The 17,818-nt window shown below is 45.5% G+C and overlaps 1 protein-coding gene across 1 annotated transcript in view; it reads right to left on the reverse strand.

Moving 5' to 3' along the window:
- Window positions 1-17,818, reverse strand: part of CNIH3 (cornichon family AMPA receptor auxiliary protein 3) — a 123,151-nt gene that overhangs the window by 44,293 nt on the left and 61,040 nt on the right. Inside the window, exon 3 of the mRNA XM_056107254.1 lies at window positions 13,113-13,160. Within this exon, the coding sequence (XP_055963229.1) occupies window positions 13,113-13,160 (48 nt within the window). The remainder of the gene's footprint in view (window positions 1-13,112; window positions 13,161-17,818) is intronic.

A 17,818-nucleotide genomic window follows, 5' to 3' on the forward strand; every position in this document is an offset into this window, starting at 1 on the left:
GCTTCCTAGTGCCGAGGGTGGCATATTAGAGCACAGATCATCAACCACTGGGTCATTGTAGAGAAAGGTGAAAACTACTGGCCTACTGCCTTGGTTATAACTGCCAGTCTGCCAACCAATAGGCAGGACTGGTGCTGGTCTGCACATGTAAAAAGGTTATAGAATACTGGTTAGAGTTCTCCAGGGAAACAGAACTAACAGGATGGACAAAAATTTAGAAATGAATAGAGATATCTTTTAGGAGCATGGGAAAGAGACTTTTATAAAACTAGTTCATCAAACTGTTATGGTTTTATTTGGTAAATGTAAATTTTTTATGGCTGACCGGCCATAGGCTAAAGACTCAGGAAGAACCAATCCTGCAACTAAAGGATGAAGATCATCTGCTACAGAATTACTTCTTTACTTGGAGGAGGTCAATCTCTGTCCTATCCAAGTCTTTATCGGTGCAGATGGAACCCACCCGCTTATAGAAGGCAAGCTGCTTTATTCCAACTCTAAAAATAGCACTCTCACAGAAATGATGTCTGACCGACCACATAAGATGTGACATATATGGTTAATGATGTGTGTGGTCCAATCAAATTGACACACAGAAATTAAACATCAAAGAGTATGGGCATATAGGAACTGGCACTTTTCTTAACCTTTCAATGTGCAATTTACAGACAAACCCAATTTGGGATCCACTCTCTGTGATGTACCTCAAAGTCACTGATGGTTTCTGGACTCTCCCCATGGCCATTATGAGGGCTTTTGGCCTTCATCACTTTGTGATGATAGTTGTGCCAATCAGTAAACTCAGAACTAACCTTCCAGCATAGGTTAAGACGCTCCCTGCAGACACAGCCAAAACAGAGCAGGTGAGATGCTCCTCAGACCCAAAGCTCAGTTCATCCTCATTTTCCAGCTAAATTCCAGCCTTTTAGGGAGAAGGATATTTTCCTTCCCCTCTCCCTTAGCTAATCCAATTCTCCAGAGCCATGGTGCCATTTTGGAAACTGCGTGTGAATCTCTAGCACACCCACCAATCATCCAAGTCACCAAGTATTTCCCAGGACATTTTTTCTAGCATGGTCACTATTTATAAAGACACCCACACACTAGCATTAGAATATCACTTCCAAAAGTTTTTTTGACTCTGGCTCCTGATCAAGCTGCTTAATGGTCATCATCCCAGAGACTCAGAAACAAATCTCAAAACCCAGTGGCTTTTGGCAGAAATGCGTCCAGACCACACAGTAGGTTACTATTGCCAGGTCACCCCAGGGGGAAAAGGGTGTTGTCCCTCCACCTGCTTCCCCCTGGTGATTTGGTGGCCATCATCCTCCAGAGGTCACTGGACAGTCAGATTTGGGCCCGCAGAAACGAGACATTTTGGGTCTCATGGGATGGGGATGGAGCCGGTCCTGTCCTCCCCACCCCAACGAGACCCCAAGTCATCGCCCACGAACGGCCTTTCTGGCTCCTGATCAAGCTGCTTAATGGCCATGATCCCAGAGACGCAGGAGCAAATCTCGAAACCCAGTGGCTTTTGGCAGAAATACCTCCAGATTTAAGTGTTAAAATTCCGAAATTTCAAAATTGCGCAGCCACTACTGCAGCCACACGACATCATATGTTATTCAAAACCAGCAATAGAACACAAATTGTCTACTGTTGCCTTTTCAGCAGATCTTAGTGTTGGAGTGAAATCCCAAATAATAATGGTGGGTCTGGTGTCAAAATATTGAATGTGATCAAAGTAGAGAGAGAGTAATGTGGAAATCATCTGCCCCACAGGTAGGGGGAGGGTGTGGGATGGGGGTATATGGGGGTTGTTGTGGGTGGAGAATGGGCACTGGTGAAGGTATGGGTGTTTCATTGTATGACCGAGTCTTAAACCCGAAAGCTTTGTAACTGCTCTCATGGTGATTCAGTAAATAAAATTATAAAAAATGAAAAAAAAAGGTAAGGTGGAGTTCATGCACAATTCAATCAGCTAATCAGTGGCTGAATAAATAGCAGTACTCCTACATTAAAAAAAAAAGTTTTTCTGGGGCCAGAGAAATAGTAGGGTAGGACATTAACCTTGCATGCGGCCCACCTGGGTTCAATCTCTGGCATCCCATATGGTCCCCTGAGCACCACCAGGAGTAGTTCCTGAGTGCAGAGCCAGGAGAAACCCCTGAGCATTGCCGGGTGTAGCCCAAAGAGCAAAAAAAAAAATAAAAGTTGTCATTAGAGCAGATTTATAGTGAAAAATCCCCGTGAGGGAATTTTCATAGGCAATGAGGTTAGAAACCACTGCTTCCACTAATGACAAACACAGAAGAATAGTGGACTCTAATATTTTTGATTTCTTCTTTTTTTTTTTGTAGGAGTATTGCTGTTTATTCAGCCATTGATTAGGCTGATTGAAATGGGCATGAGCTCCACCTTACTTTTTTTTTCCTTTTTTTTTTATAATTTCATTTATTGAATCACCGTGAGAGCAGTTACAAAGGTTTCGGGTTTAAGTCTCGGTCATACAATGAAACACCCGTCCCTTCACCAGTGCCTATTTTCCACCACCAAAAACCCCAGTAAACCCCCCATTCCACACCCTCCCCCTGCCTGTGGGCAGACGATTTCCACATTACTCTCTCTACTTTGATTAAATTCAATATTTCAACACCAGACCCACCATTATTATTTGGGATTTTACCCCAACCCTCAGATCTGCCGAAAAGGCAACAGTAGACAATTTGTTTTCTATTGCTGGTTATAAATAACATGTGATTTTGGAATTCTGAAATTTTAACAATTAAGTCTGGAAGGATTTCTGCCAAAACCTGCTGGGTTCTGAGATTTGTTCCTGAGTCTCTGGGGTCATGGCCATTAAGCTGCTTGATCAGGAGCCAGAGGGGTCATTTGTGGGAGGTGACTCAGGGTCTCATTGGGGCGGGGAGGAAAGGGCTGGCTCCACCCCCCGTCCTGTGAAGCCCCAAGTGTCTCATCACTGCGGGCCCAAACCTGGCTGTCCAGTGGCCTCTGGAGGATGGCAGCCACCGAGCCACCAGGGGGAACAAGCCAAGGCATGAAACCTATTCCCACCTGGGGTGGACCAGCACCGGTAACCTACTGTGGGGACTGGACACGTTTCTGCTGAAAGCTGCTGGGTTTTGAGATTTGTTTCTGAGTCTTTGGGATCATGGCCATTAAGCAGCTTGATCAGGAGCCAGAGAGGCTGTTCATGGGCGGTGTCTCGGGGTCTTGTTGGAGTGGGGAGGAAAGAGCCGGCTCTACCCCCATCCCATGAGGCCCCGCGTATCTCGTCACTGCGGGCCCAAACCTGACTGCCCAATGGCCTCTGGAGAATGGTGGCCATCGAGCTGCCAAGGGGGAGCAGGTGGAGGGACAGCACCCTTTTCCCCCTGGGGTGACCTGGTGACACTGTGGGGACATTTCTGCCAAAAGCCGCTGGGCTCTATGATTTGTTTCTGAGTCTCTGGGAATATGGCCCTTAAGGAGTTCGATCAGGAACCAGAGAGGCCATGCCTCCAATTATATAGCTGAGCTGGAAGTGGCTTGTGAGTGTGTCTCCCACATACCTAACTTTCGGTCGTTTATTTTCTTGGTAAACTTTGCCCCAAGTGTTTGGAGTCTGGCCAAAGGCACAGCAGCAATTTTGGGGTATCTGGAAGTCTGAAGGCGCCATCAGGCTGCTGATGCACTCACCTCACAGGTACAGATTGACCTGCTGGCGGCACCATACCTCCTTATTTTTGATTTCTTGATGCTTTATTAGCATGATCTGCCACAATAAAGGAAAGTATAACTCTAAGTGCTCTCTCTGAACAACTAAGGAGATTCCTCAGCACAGACTAATTAGTGGGTGACAGCAATGCTGCCCTGTTGAGATAAGGATGTTGAGCCATTGTCTTAGTACACTCTTTGGTTGAGTAACATATATATGGCACCATTCCCCAAAACATGCAGGAACTGAATTCATCACATGCATATACTTACAGACATGCTGACGAACTTTAGGGCTGCTATCAAGTAGAAGTGGGAAAATGAAAACCCTGAATACATTTTGAACTAATGAAACTATCCATTATGGCAATAAAGATTATGCTGGAGACTAGGGGTCAATTGGTAAAGCATATTTCTTGCTTGTGCAAGGTCCTCAGTTCAATCCCCAGCACTGCCTGGACCCCCTGAAGCACTGCTTGGATGGGGGCCTGGTGGAACATCATCATAGCCAGCTGTGGCCCTCACAACAGTGACCAAAAAAATCATCATATTATATAGTTATAAAAACAGAAAAAAATACACAGAGGTCTGTAAACCTGAAGACTGTGTATGGAATCCTTCCCTCACTTGCAATCCTATAGCATATGATACCACCTAAATGGTAATCAATGCCTCCCATGACCCCCCATGGAATAGTCCACTGTTCACTGGAGACCAAGGGTCTTGTCCACATAATTTTCCTGGAATTCCAAAATATAATAGCTTGCAGCTTAATTCCACAATATATCAGAAAACAAATTGGTGAAAGATTATATCATGGTAGGATGAGGGGAGACAAAAGTCATATCCAGTATATCCAACACTGCTAGTGAGATGGTCTTTGATAGTGTGGAGGGATGAGAGAAAGGCTCCCTATTCATACAGAAACACTGCTTGTCCCTACAGACATATTAGTGAGCAAGTAGGTACGGGCCCTGTCCCCAGAGAGCTTAGGATCAAGAGGAACTCTGTCCAGATACGGTGACCTCAGACTTTGAGACAGGCATTGTGACAGGCAACCCAGGACTCACTGGTTCAAATGTGTCCCACCATGGAGCCCGCTGGCTCTCAACTTTCCCATCTGAAAATGAAGGTCTAGCTAGTTGACTACAAAGACAAATTTCAGTTCTACATTCTCATCTTCTGATTATTCAGCTATTCACCATCAACTGTTAACAAGGGGATAATCTCTGGGGATCAAAGATGAATAAGACATTGTACTCCTCCTTCATGTAATGCATTAACTAGCAGGAGAGGGCAAATTTCAAAGTAGCAATAACACAGTTTACTATGTGCTACGATAGAGATGCCACCCCTCATCTCAGAATCTGTTTCCATCCTAGAGAAAAGTCTACAAAATTCCCACCCCGTGAATCTTAATTTCCTTCCCCTGATGGCATTCATGGTGCCATCCTTCCCACTATGACTGTGGGTGAGCCATTTTGTTTGCTTTGATCACAAATGCATGCACCTGTAGTTCTGCATTCTTTTCCTGTTCCTCTGTACCAGATAACAGGCCTTAGTTAGTTACTAAAGAACCAATCATCTCAACTCTTGCCATCCTAGTGAGGGATCCCACTCAAGACCAAGAGGATTGTCGTCAGTCTCAAGTCCCATCAATATCAGCAGAATGAATTAAGGACCCAGGAATTTATGATAAGTATAAATAGTGGTCAATGCAAAATAGGTTGATAGTCTATTATGGTGTTTATAGACTAACTGAACAAGCAAATAAGGATGGGACCAGATTGCAGTGAGAAGCATGAGCCCTATATCAGGGAGTTGTATCACCGTCTGCTTCACCTAGTTGCAGTCTGGGGAACAGAGTGAACTGAGGACAGAACTCCTCTCCCATCCCACCCCTGCTTCTGGTTCAGCAACCCCTATTTACACAGAGAGTGAAATGTTCCATCTTTCCCTCTAACAAGGAATTTGCCACAGAAAATGCCTGAAAATAAATTATACATGAGACATGGTGTCTGAACCAGTTGCAAGTTTTGTTCCAGGATATTTTTACTTTTCTTCAAGCTTTCCCTCTGGGGGCAACAATCCTACCAGGAAGTTAAATGGAATTAAAAAGGAGACTTAAAGGAATCCACGTGGCCCCATCAACCTTAAGTCAGGCATATCACTGGGTCCCCAAAGCCCTATGCAGCATCAGAATCAGTATCTCCCCTTTCAAACAGTTAAACAATATGACTTTAGAGGTGGTCCTTGAGGAGCAACTTTCAAAGGAAACCAAAAATTGCCCCTATAATGGGTTGATTCAAAGAGGGACTTAGTTAGAATACCCTTGTCTTCAACCTCCATTGATGAAATATAGCTAACTTTCCTAAGTCCCAATGACCTCATCTGTTAAATAGGGTTATTAATAAAATAATAATTTTATAGCATTGTTAAGAGAGTATAAAGAGTTAATGCTTTTAAAGGCCTATAGAAAACACTCAAGAAATATAAGCAATTATCCCTTTTGTCATGCTTTAAAAATCCTCCAAACTATAAATATTCCAATCTGGAAAACTCTGAGTCTGGGCTGCTCTCTCCAAGGTATTCCACACAACTGACTCTGACTTTGTGTTCCTTTTCGCTGCATTATGTCTCTCAATTTAAATTCATCATACTCCCCAGAGCCCACAGAAAGAACCGAAGCATTAACGACTAAAAAAACTGGAAATCAACTCACTGCCTCATTACAGGGACTGTAAGTAAGTTAGAGGAAAAGACCCATCTTTGTCATTCTTCCAGGTAGCTAATACATGACAACTAGAATACTCCAAAGAGACAGGGACATTTTTGGGCACTCTAATGCACTTATCAGCCTCTTCCTAGGTCAAGGAAATTGGGACAGAACTCAGAGTCTATTTGTAAATTCATGAAGTCAGCAAAAGACTGCTCACAGGTAGAGAACAAAATTACTTAAAAAATTTCCCCATATATATATTGTATATATATAATCACTCATTTCCCAGTATCAGCTGGCTACTTCCATAATTATGTTGTATAACAAATGACTCCAGAGTGCAATACATTAAAGCAATAGTCATTTATATGTGGCATATGCTTCTGAAGGTTTGCAAAGGGAGAACAGACCCTAGCGAGCTTGGTTCTGAGCTGCCTGTAGGTTCAGCTCTGTGTGCCCTATCTCCTGTGCTCCTTGTATCCAGGGGAAGGGAAGAGGTGGCTGTTGTCATTCCAAAAGTACAAAAGCAGGAAGAAGAGAAATACCCAATGACCTAAAGCTTGGTACACACTACATTCCAGACATGTTCTATGGACATATTCTAGCACAAGGCTGAGCCCAAAGTAGGTAGGGGGCAGACCCTGCTCCTAGCAGGAGGAACTGAAAACTCAAATGGCAAAATTCATGAACAGAAGACACAGGAGGGTGGGGTGTAGACCTCAGGACCACATCAACTGTATAGTTGCTAAAAGTCCCACACCCCCATCCCCATAATCATAATGCACACACCTTTGGCTAAAGGTTCTGCTTTTAGTGCAGGAAAGTTAAAAAAATTGTGTGTGAGTGTGTGTGATATGCAGCCCCCAACATTTTCATTTTTCACAGCAAATTACACAGCTGTTCCTGGGTGCAGGGAAGGGGAAGAACTGGAAAGAATTATGACACCTTTGTCTCACTTAACAATCTGACTCCACACTTAGCGTATCAGACCCACCTTCCATCTCCTCCAACCCTGGCTCTGAGAAAACTGAGGGGAAAGGGCATTGAGGGTCCTTAGTGGTCTCAATTGAGGCCTTATTCCTACTATGCTATTTCTAGAATTAAACCACCTGCCCCCTTTCCTAAGTCTGGTTCTACCAATGAACTTGAACCTCTGGTCCACCCAAAGCCTTGACACACCCTTGTCCTTCTCCTCCACATCCCAGATGGCTGCTCAGTGAAGAAAGTGACCGTCCACTAAAGTTTTTCTTTGTATCTGACTGTCAGAAATGCTGCAAATACTAGAAATTCTGATGAAACTGGACACATTCCCAGGAAAACCAGAACTGACCCTGGAGAACCACAAAATAATCAACTCAGAAGGGACCAGCATTCAGTGACCCCCTTAGGCTGGCTCAAGCCAACTTAACTGTCTATAGCATTTGGTTGTCTGGTGCAGTCACAGGGAGGACAGCCCCCAGGATTGTGAAACACAGGGGACATTTCATAAAGGACACTAAGGAAGAATTTTATTCTCTAACCAATCTTGGGCTCTCTTTTGACTTTATTTGCACTAACTTTTCCCTGGACTGCAGGGACAACTCAATGTTCTAGAGACCATCTTCCTCAATGAGGACTTCTGATATGCCTGAAGGCCACCATGAAACCAGCCTTAGCATCTTATGATGCTTCCTGCTCCCCATTCTACTCTACAGTGACCCACAAAGCCCACAGCATGCTGGGGGTGGGGGGTGAAGGAGGGGAAAAGAGAAGACTAGAACAGGAAGCAAGTAGCTTTTGTCAAGAAAAATGACTCATAAGCACATGTCAACATAAGAATTCTGCAGTTCAGACAATTACCAAAAAAATGCATTTTCTAATAATTACAGAGCTGAAAATGAATCCACTTTCTTCTTTCTCCCAGGAGAGTTGAGGAGGTGGTTTAACAACAATCAGCTGCTAAGATGCATCACATTCTGGGGTGTTTAGGAGATGAATTCCAAGAAATTTCTTGGAAGGTGCAGTTCCCACAAAGGTGCTGATAAAAATGAGACCCTATGAACCCTCCCACCATCACCAAGAGCTTGGAAATATGAACTCAAAAGTCCATTGAGAAGGATGGAGATGGGAGAGAGGAGATTCAAGTCACCAGGCCTTGTGGTAGCTCTAGTCAAGGGCACTTTCCTAAGAAAGTAGGGAGGAGAAGGGTGACCTAGAGGGTGCCACCAGCCCCGGAGCACCTCATTTTTGCTTTAGCCCCAAGTGTGTGCTTGGGGATGTCAAAAGGGTCATGAGCTAAGAATCAGGATAAAAATTTAAATTACACATGATGGATGTTAGCACTGACGTTGACTATCAAAATGTCATCTCTACCTCTACATGAGAGACATTCTCTCAATTCATCCTCACAACTCAGTGAGAAAGTGCTGTTATTAGGGCTCACTTCAGAGTCTTGGAGAGGGGTCCACAAATTGAAGGTTCCAGATGCCTACATACTTCACCACCACCCCTACACTGCCTCTCAGTTGAAAGAAGCAGAATTGGCTGGGAGAAGGAATTGGTGAAGGTATAATACTGACTCCAAAGGGAACAGATGGCATAATACAGAAAAGGAATAGAAGGATGTGGAAGGAGAAAGTGAATGTCAGAGCACCTCTGACTCCATCATCATATGAAAATATGATATTGATGCAGGCAGCCAATGGGGATAGGCAATGCAGGCAATGAGTTCTGAGAAAGCAATAAAATCAAAAAGTGTTTCGAAGAAGTTAGTTTCTGTCACTAGCCAGCACCCTTAAAGTAGCCAGGAAAGCATGAAGGTTGACCCCATTTTTTGGATATGGGAATTGAAGCCGACAAGACTGTAACTTGTCAGAGCAATAGTACAGTGGGTAGGGTGTTTGCCTTGCATGTGTTTGCCTATCAGGGTTTGATCATTGGCATCCTATATGGTGCTCTGAGCACATCCAGGAGTAATTTCTTAGTGCAGAACAGGGAGTAAACACTTAGCACCACCAGGTGTGACCCAAAAAGCAAAAAAGAAAAAAAAAAGACTCCAACTGGTATCAGAACCAACACAGAGAAGACTGTACCCCCTCCAGTTAGTAGAAGTTCCAGAAAGAACAAAAGGATGTAGGGCTGGAGTGATAGCACAGCAGGTAGACCGTTTGCCTTGCACGCAGCCAACCTGGGTTCGATTCCCAGCACCCCATATGGTCCCCCCATCACTGCAAGGAGTGATTCCTGAGTGCAGAGCCAGAAGTCACCCCTGAGTATTTCTGGGTGTGACCAAAAAAGCAAAAAAAAAAAATAAATAAAAGAAAGGATCTTATAATAACATGAAGGTAGACACCTAAAAGTTCAAAGCCCTTCCTCTATGATACCTGATTAACTCGTATTCTACAGAAAACTCCAGGCCAAGGAAATCTAAAGAATATCCATACATAACCCCATCCCAAAAATCATTCAGGGGTCTTTCCACTCTGAAGCAGCCACTGTTCTTTCTTGAATGCACTATTCTGTCTTCCCTTCCTCATAATCTCTAAATAGAATTGGTTTACTTCACTGTTCATCTCATCCTGAAATCCTTTTCTCCGAGAAAAAGTGACAGGCCTGTAAAGTACCTGGGCAGAGGTTAGGACTATTTTCCTTTCCCTGAAAAGAGCAATTCCTCACACCAGCCTGAGTATGAGAGGAATCTAATGGTGGAGATAATTTCCCACATTGTGTAGAGCAAGTGGGACTCAGGCACAATCTGACAGTTACTAAGTGAATCTGGAGGGACATGCTGCACAGGTGCTCATGGTAGATGCTATCAGGCCTGACCCCATTCCAGGCACTTCCCCAAGTGACCAAGATGGGCAAGAGGAAAGCACAGAGCTATGATCTCCCTTTTCCCCATGTTGTGTACATCACCTGCAACAATATATGTGAATTTGATTGAATTGAATACAATATAATTTGATTATGAAACACAAACGTGATGTAAGGAGTTAAGTGTTGTAGAATATATGTTTTGTTCTAATAACAAAACATAGGCATTATGAAAGTGAAAAAATGAAGAACATTGATTATCTCAATGTTTCCAATAAGGATTTTGATCACAGAAGTGCCAGAAAATTAATACTTGTTAATATGCTGAATAAATGTTTATTGAGAACCTCCATGAAGAGAACAAAGTGGCCCTTTCAGAACTTCATCTGAGTAAGGTAGACAGACCTACTTCCCTAAATGTTATCTGTGATATTATCCAGAGTCCACAAATGAAACTAAAACAAAAAATGTCAGCATGTTAAGATCCTCATCAAAGATCAGACAATCAGAAACATCCACAATTTAAAAATCACCATCAGAAGAAATCATACTGACAGCAACGGAAATAGCCTCAAGCATTCAGGGCACACAGATGCACAGGTAAAGAATCTTCGAAGTCAGGTAAAGAATCTTCGAAGTCAGAATCCTTCGAAAGAAAGGATGTGCTTGTAGGCAAAGGTGTGGAGAGGGAGGAGGTCACAGGAGATTAAGCTACAGGCATGCAGGGCTTGCTTCTGCTTCAAATCAACCAAGGGATACTTGCCAATCCCCCCCCCCCCCATCTTCATCCCCAGAAGACAGAAAGTGGTAATACTGCAAAACGTGGTTAATCACAGTTAATCCAAACACTTAAAGTCTTGGAGGCTGGAGTGGTAGTACAGAGTAGAGCATTTGCTTTGCATGTGGCTAACCTAGGTTTAATATCTAGCGCTTCATACGGACCCCTGAGCCCATCAGGAGTGATCCCTGAGCACAGAGCTAGGAGTAAGGCCAGAGCACTACTGGCTGTGACCTAATTCCCAGGTCCCCCACCAAACACCTGAAGTCTTGAAATCAGTGTTTCTGACCCTCTGCTATTCCCCTTTAGCTTTCCTCTCAGCTATTTCCCACCACAAAGAAGTGTGATTGCAGTGAACTTCAGGGAAGAGAAGGCTGGTAAATAAAAAGGGCAAGAAACAAAACAAAGAAGGTACTTGAATACACTGTTTCCTGAAGTAAAATGGCTCCCCTGACTGTTTATAGAAATTTATGCAAACTATATGCAAATATTTAAATGATAATAGGAAGACTTGCATAGCCTACAGTACTTTCATATCCTTGACTTTGACCTTGTGAAGGTCTGCAGCTGTGGGAATAAGACCCTGACAGAGGCAGACATGCGATATTGCCTGCTGGCCCATCAATGGTCAAGAAATACAGAGTTATGAGGAAGTAAGAGACGCAACAGGGTAAGATTATGACTGCCAGAAAATTCGGGATGGTACTTTCAAAATGTGGGGAAGAGGTAACTGAATATTTAAAAGGCCAATCTTTGATTTAGTCTTCATTCTCTACCAGTGCTTGGAGCAAACCATAACAAGCCAGAAGACTATGGAAGTCAGCTGAGGCAGGTTATTGCAAAATGATCTGCAGAAAGGATTTACAGATTTATGAACTATCTGCAGGCTCGTCTTCTGGCTCAAGACAGTGGACACCACTAACTTCACCTGCAAGCTGTTTTCTACTCCTTGCTGAGTCCCAGTTACTAAATGTTTATCATTTTCTCAATCATTATTCCTGGCATCTTATTCTTTAGTCCTTTCCTCTTTACTCCTCAGTTCACTAGTGTTTTCATTATCTGAGCATACTTCCCTGATGTGATCTATAAGATACGATTTTCTTGGAAAACATGAAATCACAGAAATTAGCTAAGGAAATAACTGAATTCTTGATGAAGCTCTTTCCAAGTGAAAGGTATCATTACTGGAAAGTAGGGTGTGGGGGCAGGAAATGTTAAACCTGGCAAAATCATGCACCTTCTATCAATATGGGCATGTCATTTGTTTTCTCTGCTATTCACAGAAGGCTCAAAAACTCCTCTGGAGTTGACAAGTGGCCTCTGTTCATCTGTTCTGGAGTTCATCTGCCCTGTACAGACGTTGGGTTAGTCCTCTGGCTCAAAGCAATGGACAGCACTAACTCTACCAGCAAGCTTCTGTTCTCTACCCCTTGCCGCAACCATTTCCTGACCAGAGAGTGGCAGGCTTGCTTTCTCTGGGTCCCCAGCTCAGGCACAACGTTGCACTGAACACCAAGCATGCTAAATACCACGCACATGCATGCTTAAGTATGCAAGTGAGGGCTGTCTGAACACTACTCGGGCAGCTGCGATCTACTGCCTGTCCATCTTGAGTATCTTTCTGAATGCCAGTCTCCCCCTTTAATAACATCAACCCGTCCCACCCCTCCTGACACTCTCAATGATGCTGTCTATCAATTTGCAAAACTGAGTGGCAGGCTGAAGCCTCAAAAGAAACCGGGCCTCCGGTTAGAAACTTCCCCTGAGTTGGACGGGGGCCATTTCTGAGCCCAATTCCCAGAGAGGAACAAAGGCGCTGAGGCAAGATCGGCTGTAAATGTCATCCATCATCATGCACAGATAAAGAACCTCTAAACCTAACCAGAGGGCACTTGCAAATACAGGTGCTGGCCTGACACTTTGATTGATGGCCACCCCTTTTAATTAGCTCTTCTTGCCTCTGGAGGTTTCCCCAGGACTGATGGCCTGTCCCCACCTCCCTCCCCCACTGACAGGCCTGTCCCTCCACCTCCAGCCAGTCCTGCACACTGGGTGACTACCAGAACCATGAGGCCAGCGGCTCCAGTACAGGGCTCACGCACTGACCTTTCGCAGTAGGAAGCAGATGCGTTCAATGTTCCTCAGTCGTTCCCTCTATCAGGACAAACAAGAAAGAAAGAGAAGTCAGAGATACTGCAGAGAGAATTTGAAAAGCCACCAAACTCAGTCCTGAACCACCAAAGATTACCCCCACTTACGCACCCCCCACCCCCGCGCCGTGCTTCCATGCTCTGACCCTGGGGCTCCTGCTAGCTAGCAAAGATTTCTGGTCAACTTCCCCCTGACTTATCCTGATCATTTATTCCTTTTTAAAAAAAAATTTTTTTTGCACCATACTTGGCAGTAACTTGGGGCTTTTTCCTTGCTCTGTACTCTGCACTCAGGGAAAACTATCTGGGGTGCTACGTGCCTGTGTACTAGGTTAGTGCCCTACCCACAGTACCATCTTGCTAGGCCCCTGATCATTTGCTCTCAACAGAACTGTCCAAGCAAACGGTATGAACACAGCGTCCCTTTCTGCCCAACAGAGATTTCTGTGCTCTTTTTTCTGCAGGCAAAGCTTCTCTGAGTTTCTGGGTACTGGAAGACCCAGGATCACACCGCAGAATGAGCACCACAGCCTGAATGTCTCTGAGCTGCCACATCACTTCTCACTGGGGTCCTAAAGAGCATGAGTCCTGTCCATGTGAAAGATGGGTCATTCTCTGCCTGGATGTGTTCTTCTAAAGTGCTCTCAGACTCGCCCTAACCTAAGAGCCATGCTGGGGTGTGCATCTCAGCTGGGGGAAGAAGACTGTGATTGGGCAGGTGACAACATTTCCCTCCCTGAGTGCTGCCTCTCCTTCGAGCAGTGTCTGCTCTGAGCGCAGCTGTGGCACCTCCCTGAGCTTCATTATTCAGGCAGTCGGGCTGCCGTGGACGTGATGGTAATGAGAGCCCAGGAAAACAGGTGGCGGGGATGCTTCAGTTTCCCTAATTGCATTGTAAGTACAGTGATTCCTCTGCATCCTTTCTGCCCAGAGGAAAGAGCCCACATCAGGACAAATTAGTGTCCAGGTGGCTGGGAAAACAAAACCACAGCCTGCAAGGCACACGTGCACACGTTCTCACAGACATGCACGTGCTTATTTGAGCTGGTCATCAAGGAGTCTGAATGGAACGAAAGAGGCAAACAGAGGGGGCAGACATGAAAGAGGATGGTGCAGGATACACAAGCCGCCTTTCCAGCAAGCGCATGCTCTGAAGAACAACTGTCTCATGGCCTTAAAGTGGGCTGAATAGATAATACAGGCACTAAGCCGCTTGCCTTATTCTTGGGCAATCCTGTTTAATCCTCAGCACCCCGTATAATCCGCCACGCACTGCCAGGGGTCACTCCTGACAACAGAGCCAGGAACTGCACTCCTGAGCACTAGGTGTGGTCCCAAGCCCTCCCCACAAAAAAAAAAAAAAAGCACTGTAGCACTGTCCTCCCATTGTTCATCGATTTGCTTGAGAGGGCACTAATAACATCTCCATTGTGAAACTTGTTGTTACTGTTTTTGGCATATCAAATATGCCACAGGGAGCTTGCCAGGCTCTGCCATGTGGGCGGGATACTCTCGGTAGCTTGCCGGGCTCTCCGAGAGGGACAGAGGAATCAAACCCGGGTAGGCATGTAAGGCAAACGCCCTACCCGCTGTGCTAGAAAGAAAATAAAAATTAAATTAAGCTGAAAACTAATAAGATGATGTTGAATGTCCAGCTGGTAAAGGAAGAGAAATGTCAACAGTAGAAATAATGTAAAAACCTGGTATTCCTTTTCCTTTTCACCTCCTGAAAAGGAATTCATTCAGAGAATCTCACAGTATTTGGAGTGAACAGATCTTAAACCCAGTGGGCCCCATGCCTTTAGAAATGCACCAGACCATTGAGAAATGCATCAGATAGGCAGCAATGATTTTAAAATTGTTCCATGGCAGAGTTACCAGCCAGAGAAGTAGCTTTTTCAATTCTCTGATCCTGAATTGCTGCCTCAGAGACTCTATTATGGATGATAAAAGAGCTTGAAAATGAATCAAATGAGGTATCCAAAAACTAGGAAAGTAATATCCTAAAATAATAGGAAAATGTTGGGGCTGGAGCCATAGTACAGAGTGGGTAGTGTGTTTGCCTTGCATACGGCCAGCCTGGGTTCAAAGCTCAAGCACCCCATACGGTTCCCTGAGCACCGCCAGGAGTGATCCCTGAGTGAAGAGCCAGGAATAAACCCTGAGCATCGCCAGGTGTGGCCCAAAATAAATGTTTTTAAAGTAGGAAAACACATCCACAACTCCCCCCATGCAGCATTTTTGCAGTGTTTTTTTTTTTTTAAAAAAAAACTAGGCAGGAGTTCTCTTTCCCTGGGGACCTCCACTGAGCCACAAGATTTCCGGTTCCTTTTTTCCGTCATAGACTAAATAGAAATGTAGCTTTAACAACAGGAATAGAGTTGAGATCCAGCTTCGATGCTACCCAACCTCCCCTTCCGTAGCATCCATTCTCTCTTTTATCATCAAGTAGTTCCTGAGTGCCTGCTGTGTGCACAGATCGGCTGCCAATGTTGCCTGTGGAGCTGGTGCGGGACCGATTTCCTTTGCTTGCAGACTCAGGAATCTGCCGTGTCGAGGTAGGAAACTGATCCACAAGTAAATGTCTCAGGGTTTCAGGAAGCACCTGCAGCCCACTGTCAAGTGTCTGTAATGGAGTTGGGCAGCAGCAGGAATCTCATCATCACCTGGGACCCCACGAGAAGACTCAGGGTGCTCCTGCTGTGCTTCATACTGAGCTGAATCCAAACAGCGAGGAGGAAGGAAATGGGAGGCTCAGCTCCCTTGGCATCCCAAGACACAAGTGTTCTCCTGGGGCAAAGCCAAGTTGAGCACTGAATGTGCATTGTCGCTCTTGGTGTGCGTCATTGGTGGCAAGTGCCAAAGCATCCAGCAAGAAATGAGATTGTGAGGGTCTATGGTGATAGAACAGTGGGTAAGATGCCTCACACACAGCTGACCTGGGTTCGATCCCCAGCAACATATAGGGACCCCTGGGCTTCCCAGGAAAACAAAGAAGTGAAAAAGAAATTCCGGGGGAAAACTCTTCAGGCCTGGTGGAATCAAGTTTTCACCATTATATGGCAAGGCTGACAGGCAGAAATAAGAGGATTTTTAATAACATTCCTCCAACCTGAGTATAGGCTTCAAGCTTAGTGAGGAATGTGTCCAACTTGCAAGGAAATTCTCCTTTACACAGCTGACTTTGAGAGAGTTCTGGCTCTTTCTCACAGCCTCCGAGAGTGCCATGCCAAAGGGATGAGAAAAATCAGGCAGCAGGAAACCACGTCTCTTGGAGACAACCCAGAGTAGGCTCTGGTGAACGAAGCTGTGATTGGGTGTGGCCAGAGCTGGGTTCCAAGCTTCACCTCACCTCTCACACGCTCTGAGTCCTGAGATCAGAGTCTATAAATTAGGTAAATAGTGCCTGTCACCCAGCAGGCTTGTGAGAATTATAGAAGCTAAATATACAAAGTTCCTAGCATACAGGAACTTAAAAAAAAAAAAAAACCACCAACGAACTATAACTCCAAAACTCCAAAACTAAGCCTCTTCGGAAGGGACATGAAAATCCGCTGCCATTGAATGGTGAGTGGCACTTCCCTCAGCCTCTCGGCACCTGATCTTCCTGCAGCTGAGGGCACAAGCACCCTCATCCACATACTGAAGCATGAGACCATCAGCTTTCCAGGGCCACCTGCAGTCACTCCTGGTACTCCTCCATTCTCTCTCCAATTCCTGACCAAAATCAGCCACAGAGAAACACAAATGTGGGGACCAGGACACAGTCCAGCAGTGAAGAGGTATGCGTGTCTAGCATGTGCCCAAACTGGGTTCGATTCCCAGCACCAAATGATTCCCTGAGCATTGCCAGGTGCATCCCTGGAGCATGGCGGCCAGGGTGGCCCGGGTACCCCTGGCACTGAAGAACTGGAGCAAACATGGCACCTTTGGGCCTTGCGCTGCCCTACAGGACTGGCTGACTGAGAGTCACCATCAGGTCCTGGGCCTCCTGAGAACTGCTTGAGAATCCCTGCGCTCCTCCACCACCCCCCGGGCTCCTCCCACACAAATAAATACATAATAAAGTGAAAATCTAAGCATCGCAGACCTTGGCACTAGAAACCATGGACTGAAAGGTGCTTCAACCAAGCACCGGACAGAGGCATTTGGGTGGAGACAACTCTCAAATGGCTTGTGGGAAAACCCTTCCTGAAGGTCAGAGCTGGCCTGGAGTAAGTCAGAGACAAGGTCTTGACTTGGAGACAAGGTCTCCACTAACTGCAGGAGTGGAAAGAAAGGCAACTCCTCCTGTCCCTGCATCTGAGCCCCTTTCTATACCCAGGCCAAGGCTGGGGGACAGCATGTGTGGCCCCGCCAGCCAACAGGAGCAGAACTCGAAGTAGCAGGTACTAGATGAGCCAGTCTTTCTGGTGAGCACTCAAACCTGAGAAACCAGCAGCAACAGGTTCCCGGGGGTGGCGGGGGGTGGGGTGGGAGGCCAGCTGCCATCAGGCCCACAGAGTCCCTTGCAAAGAAGCTTTGTGGGTGATGAATGGGGGGGTGATGAGATTTGTCTTCCAATGACGCTGCAGGCATACCAAAATTTGCTGCCATGCAAGGACACTGCTCTCAATCCAGGCCCGCAGGAAGCATGCCTCCTTGCTCGCTAGCACAGAGCCT

The sequence above is a fragment of the Sorex fumeus genome, unplaced genomic scaffold, assembly GCF_029834395.1.
Source record: "Sorex fumeus unplaced genomic scaffold, SorFum_2.1 ptg000007l, whole genome shotgun sequence".
NCBI classification, from domain to species: domain Eukaryota; kingdom Metazoa; phylum Chordata; class Mammalia; order Eulipotyphla; family Soricidae; genus Sorex; species Sorex fumeus.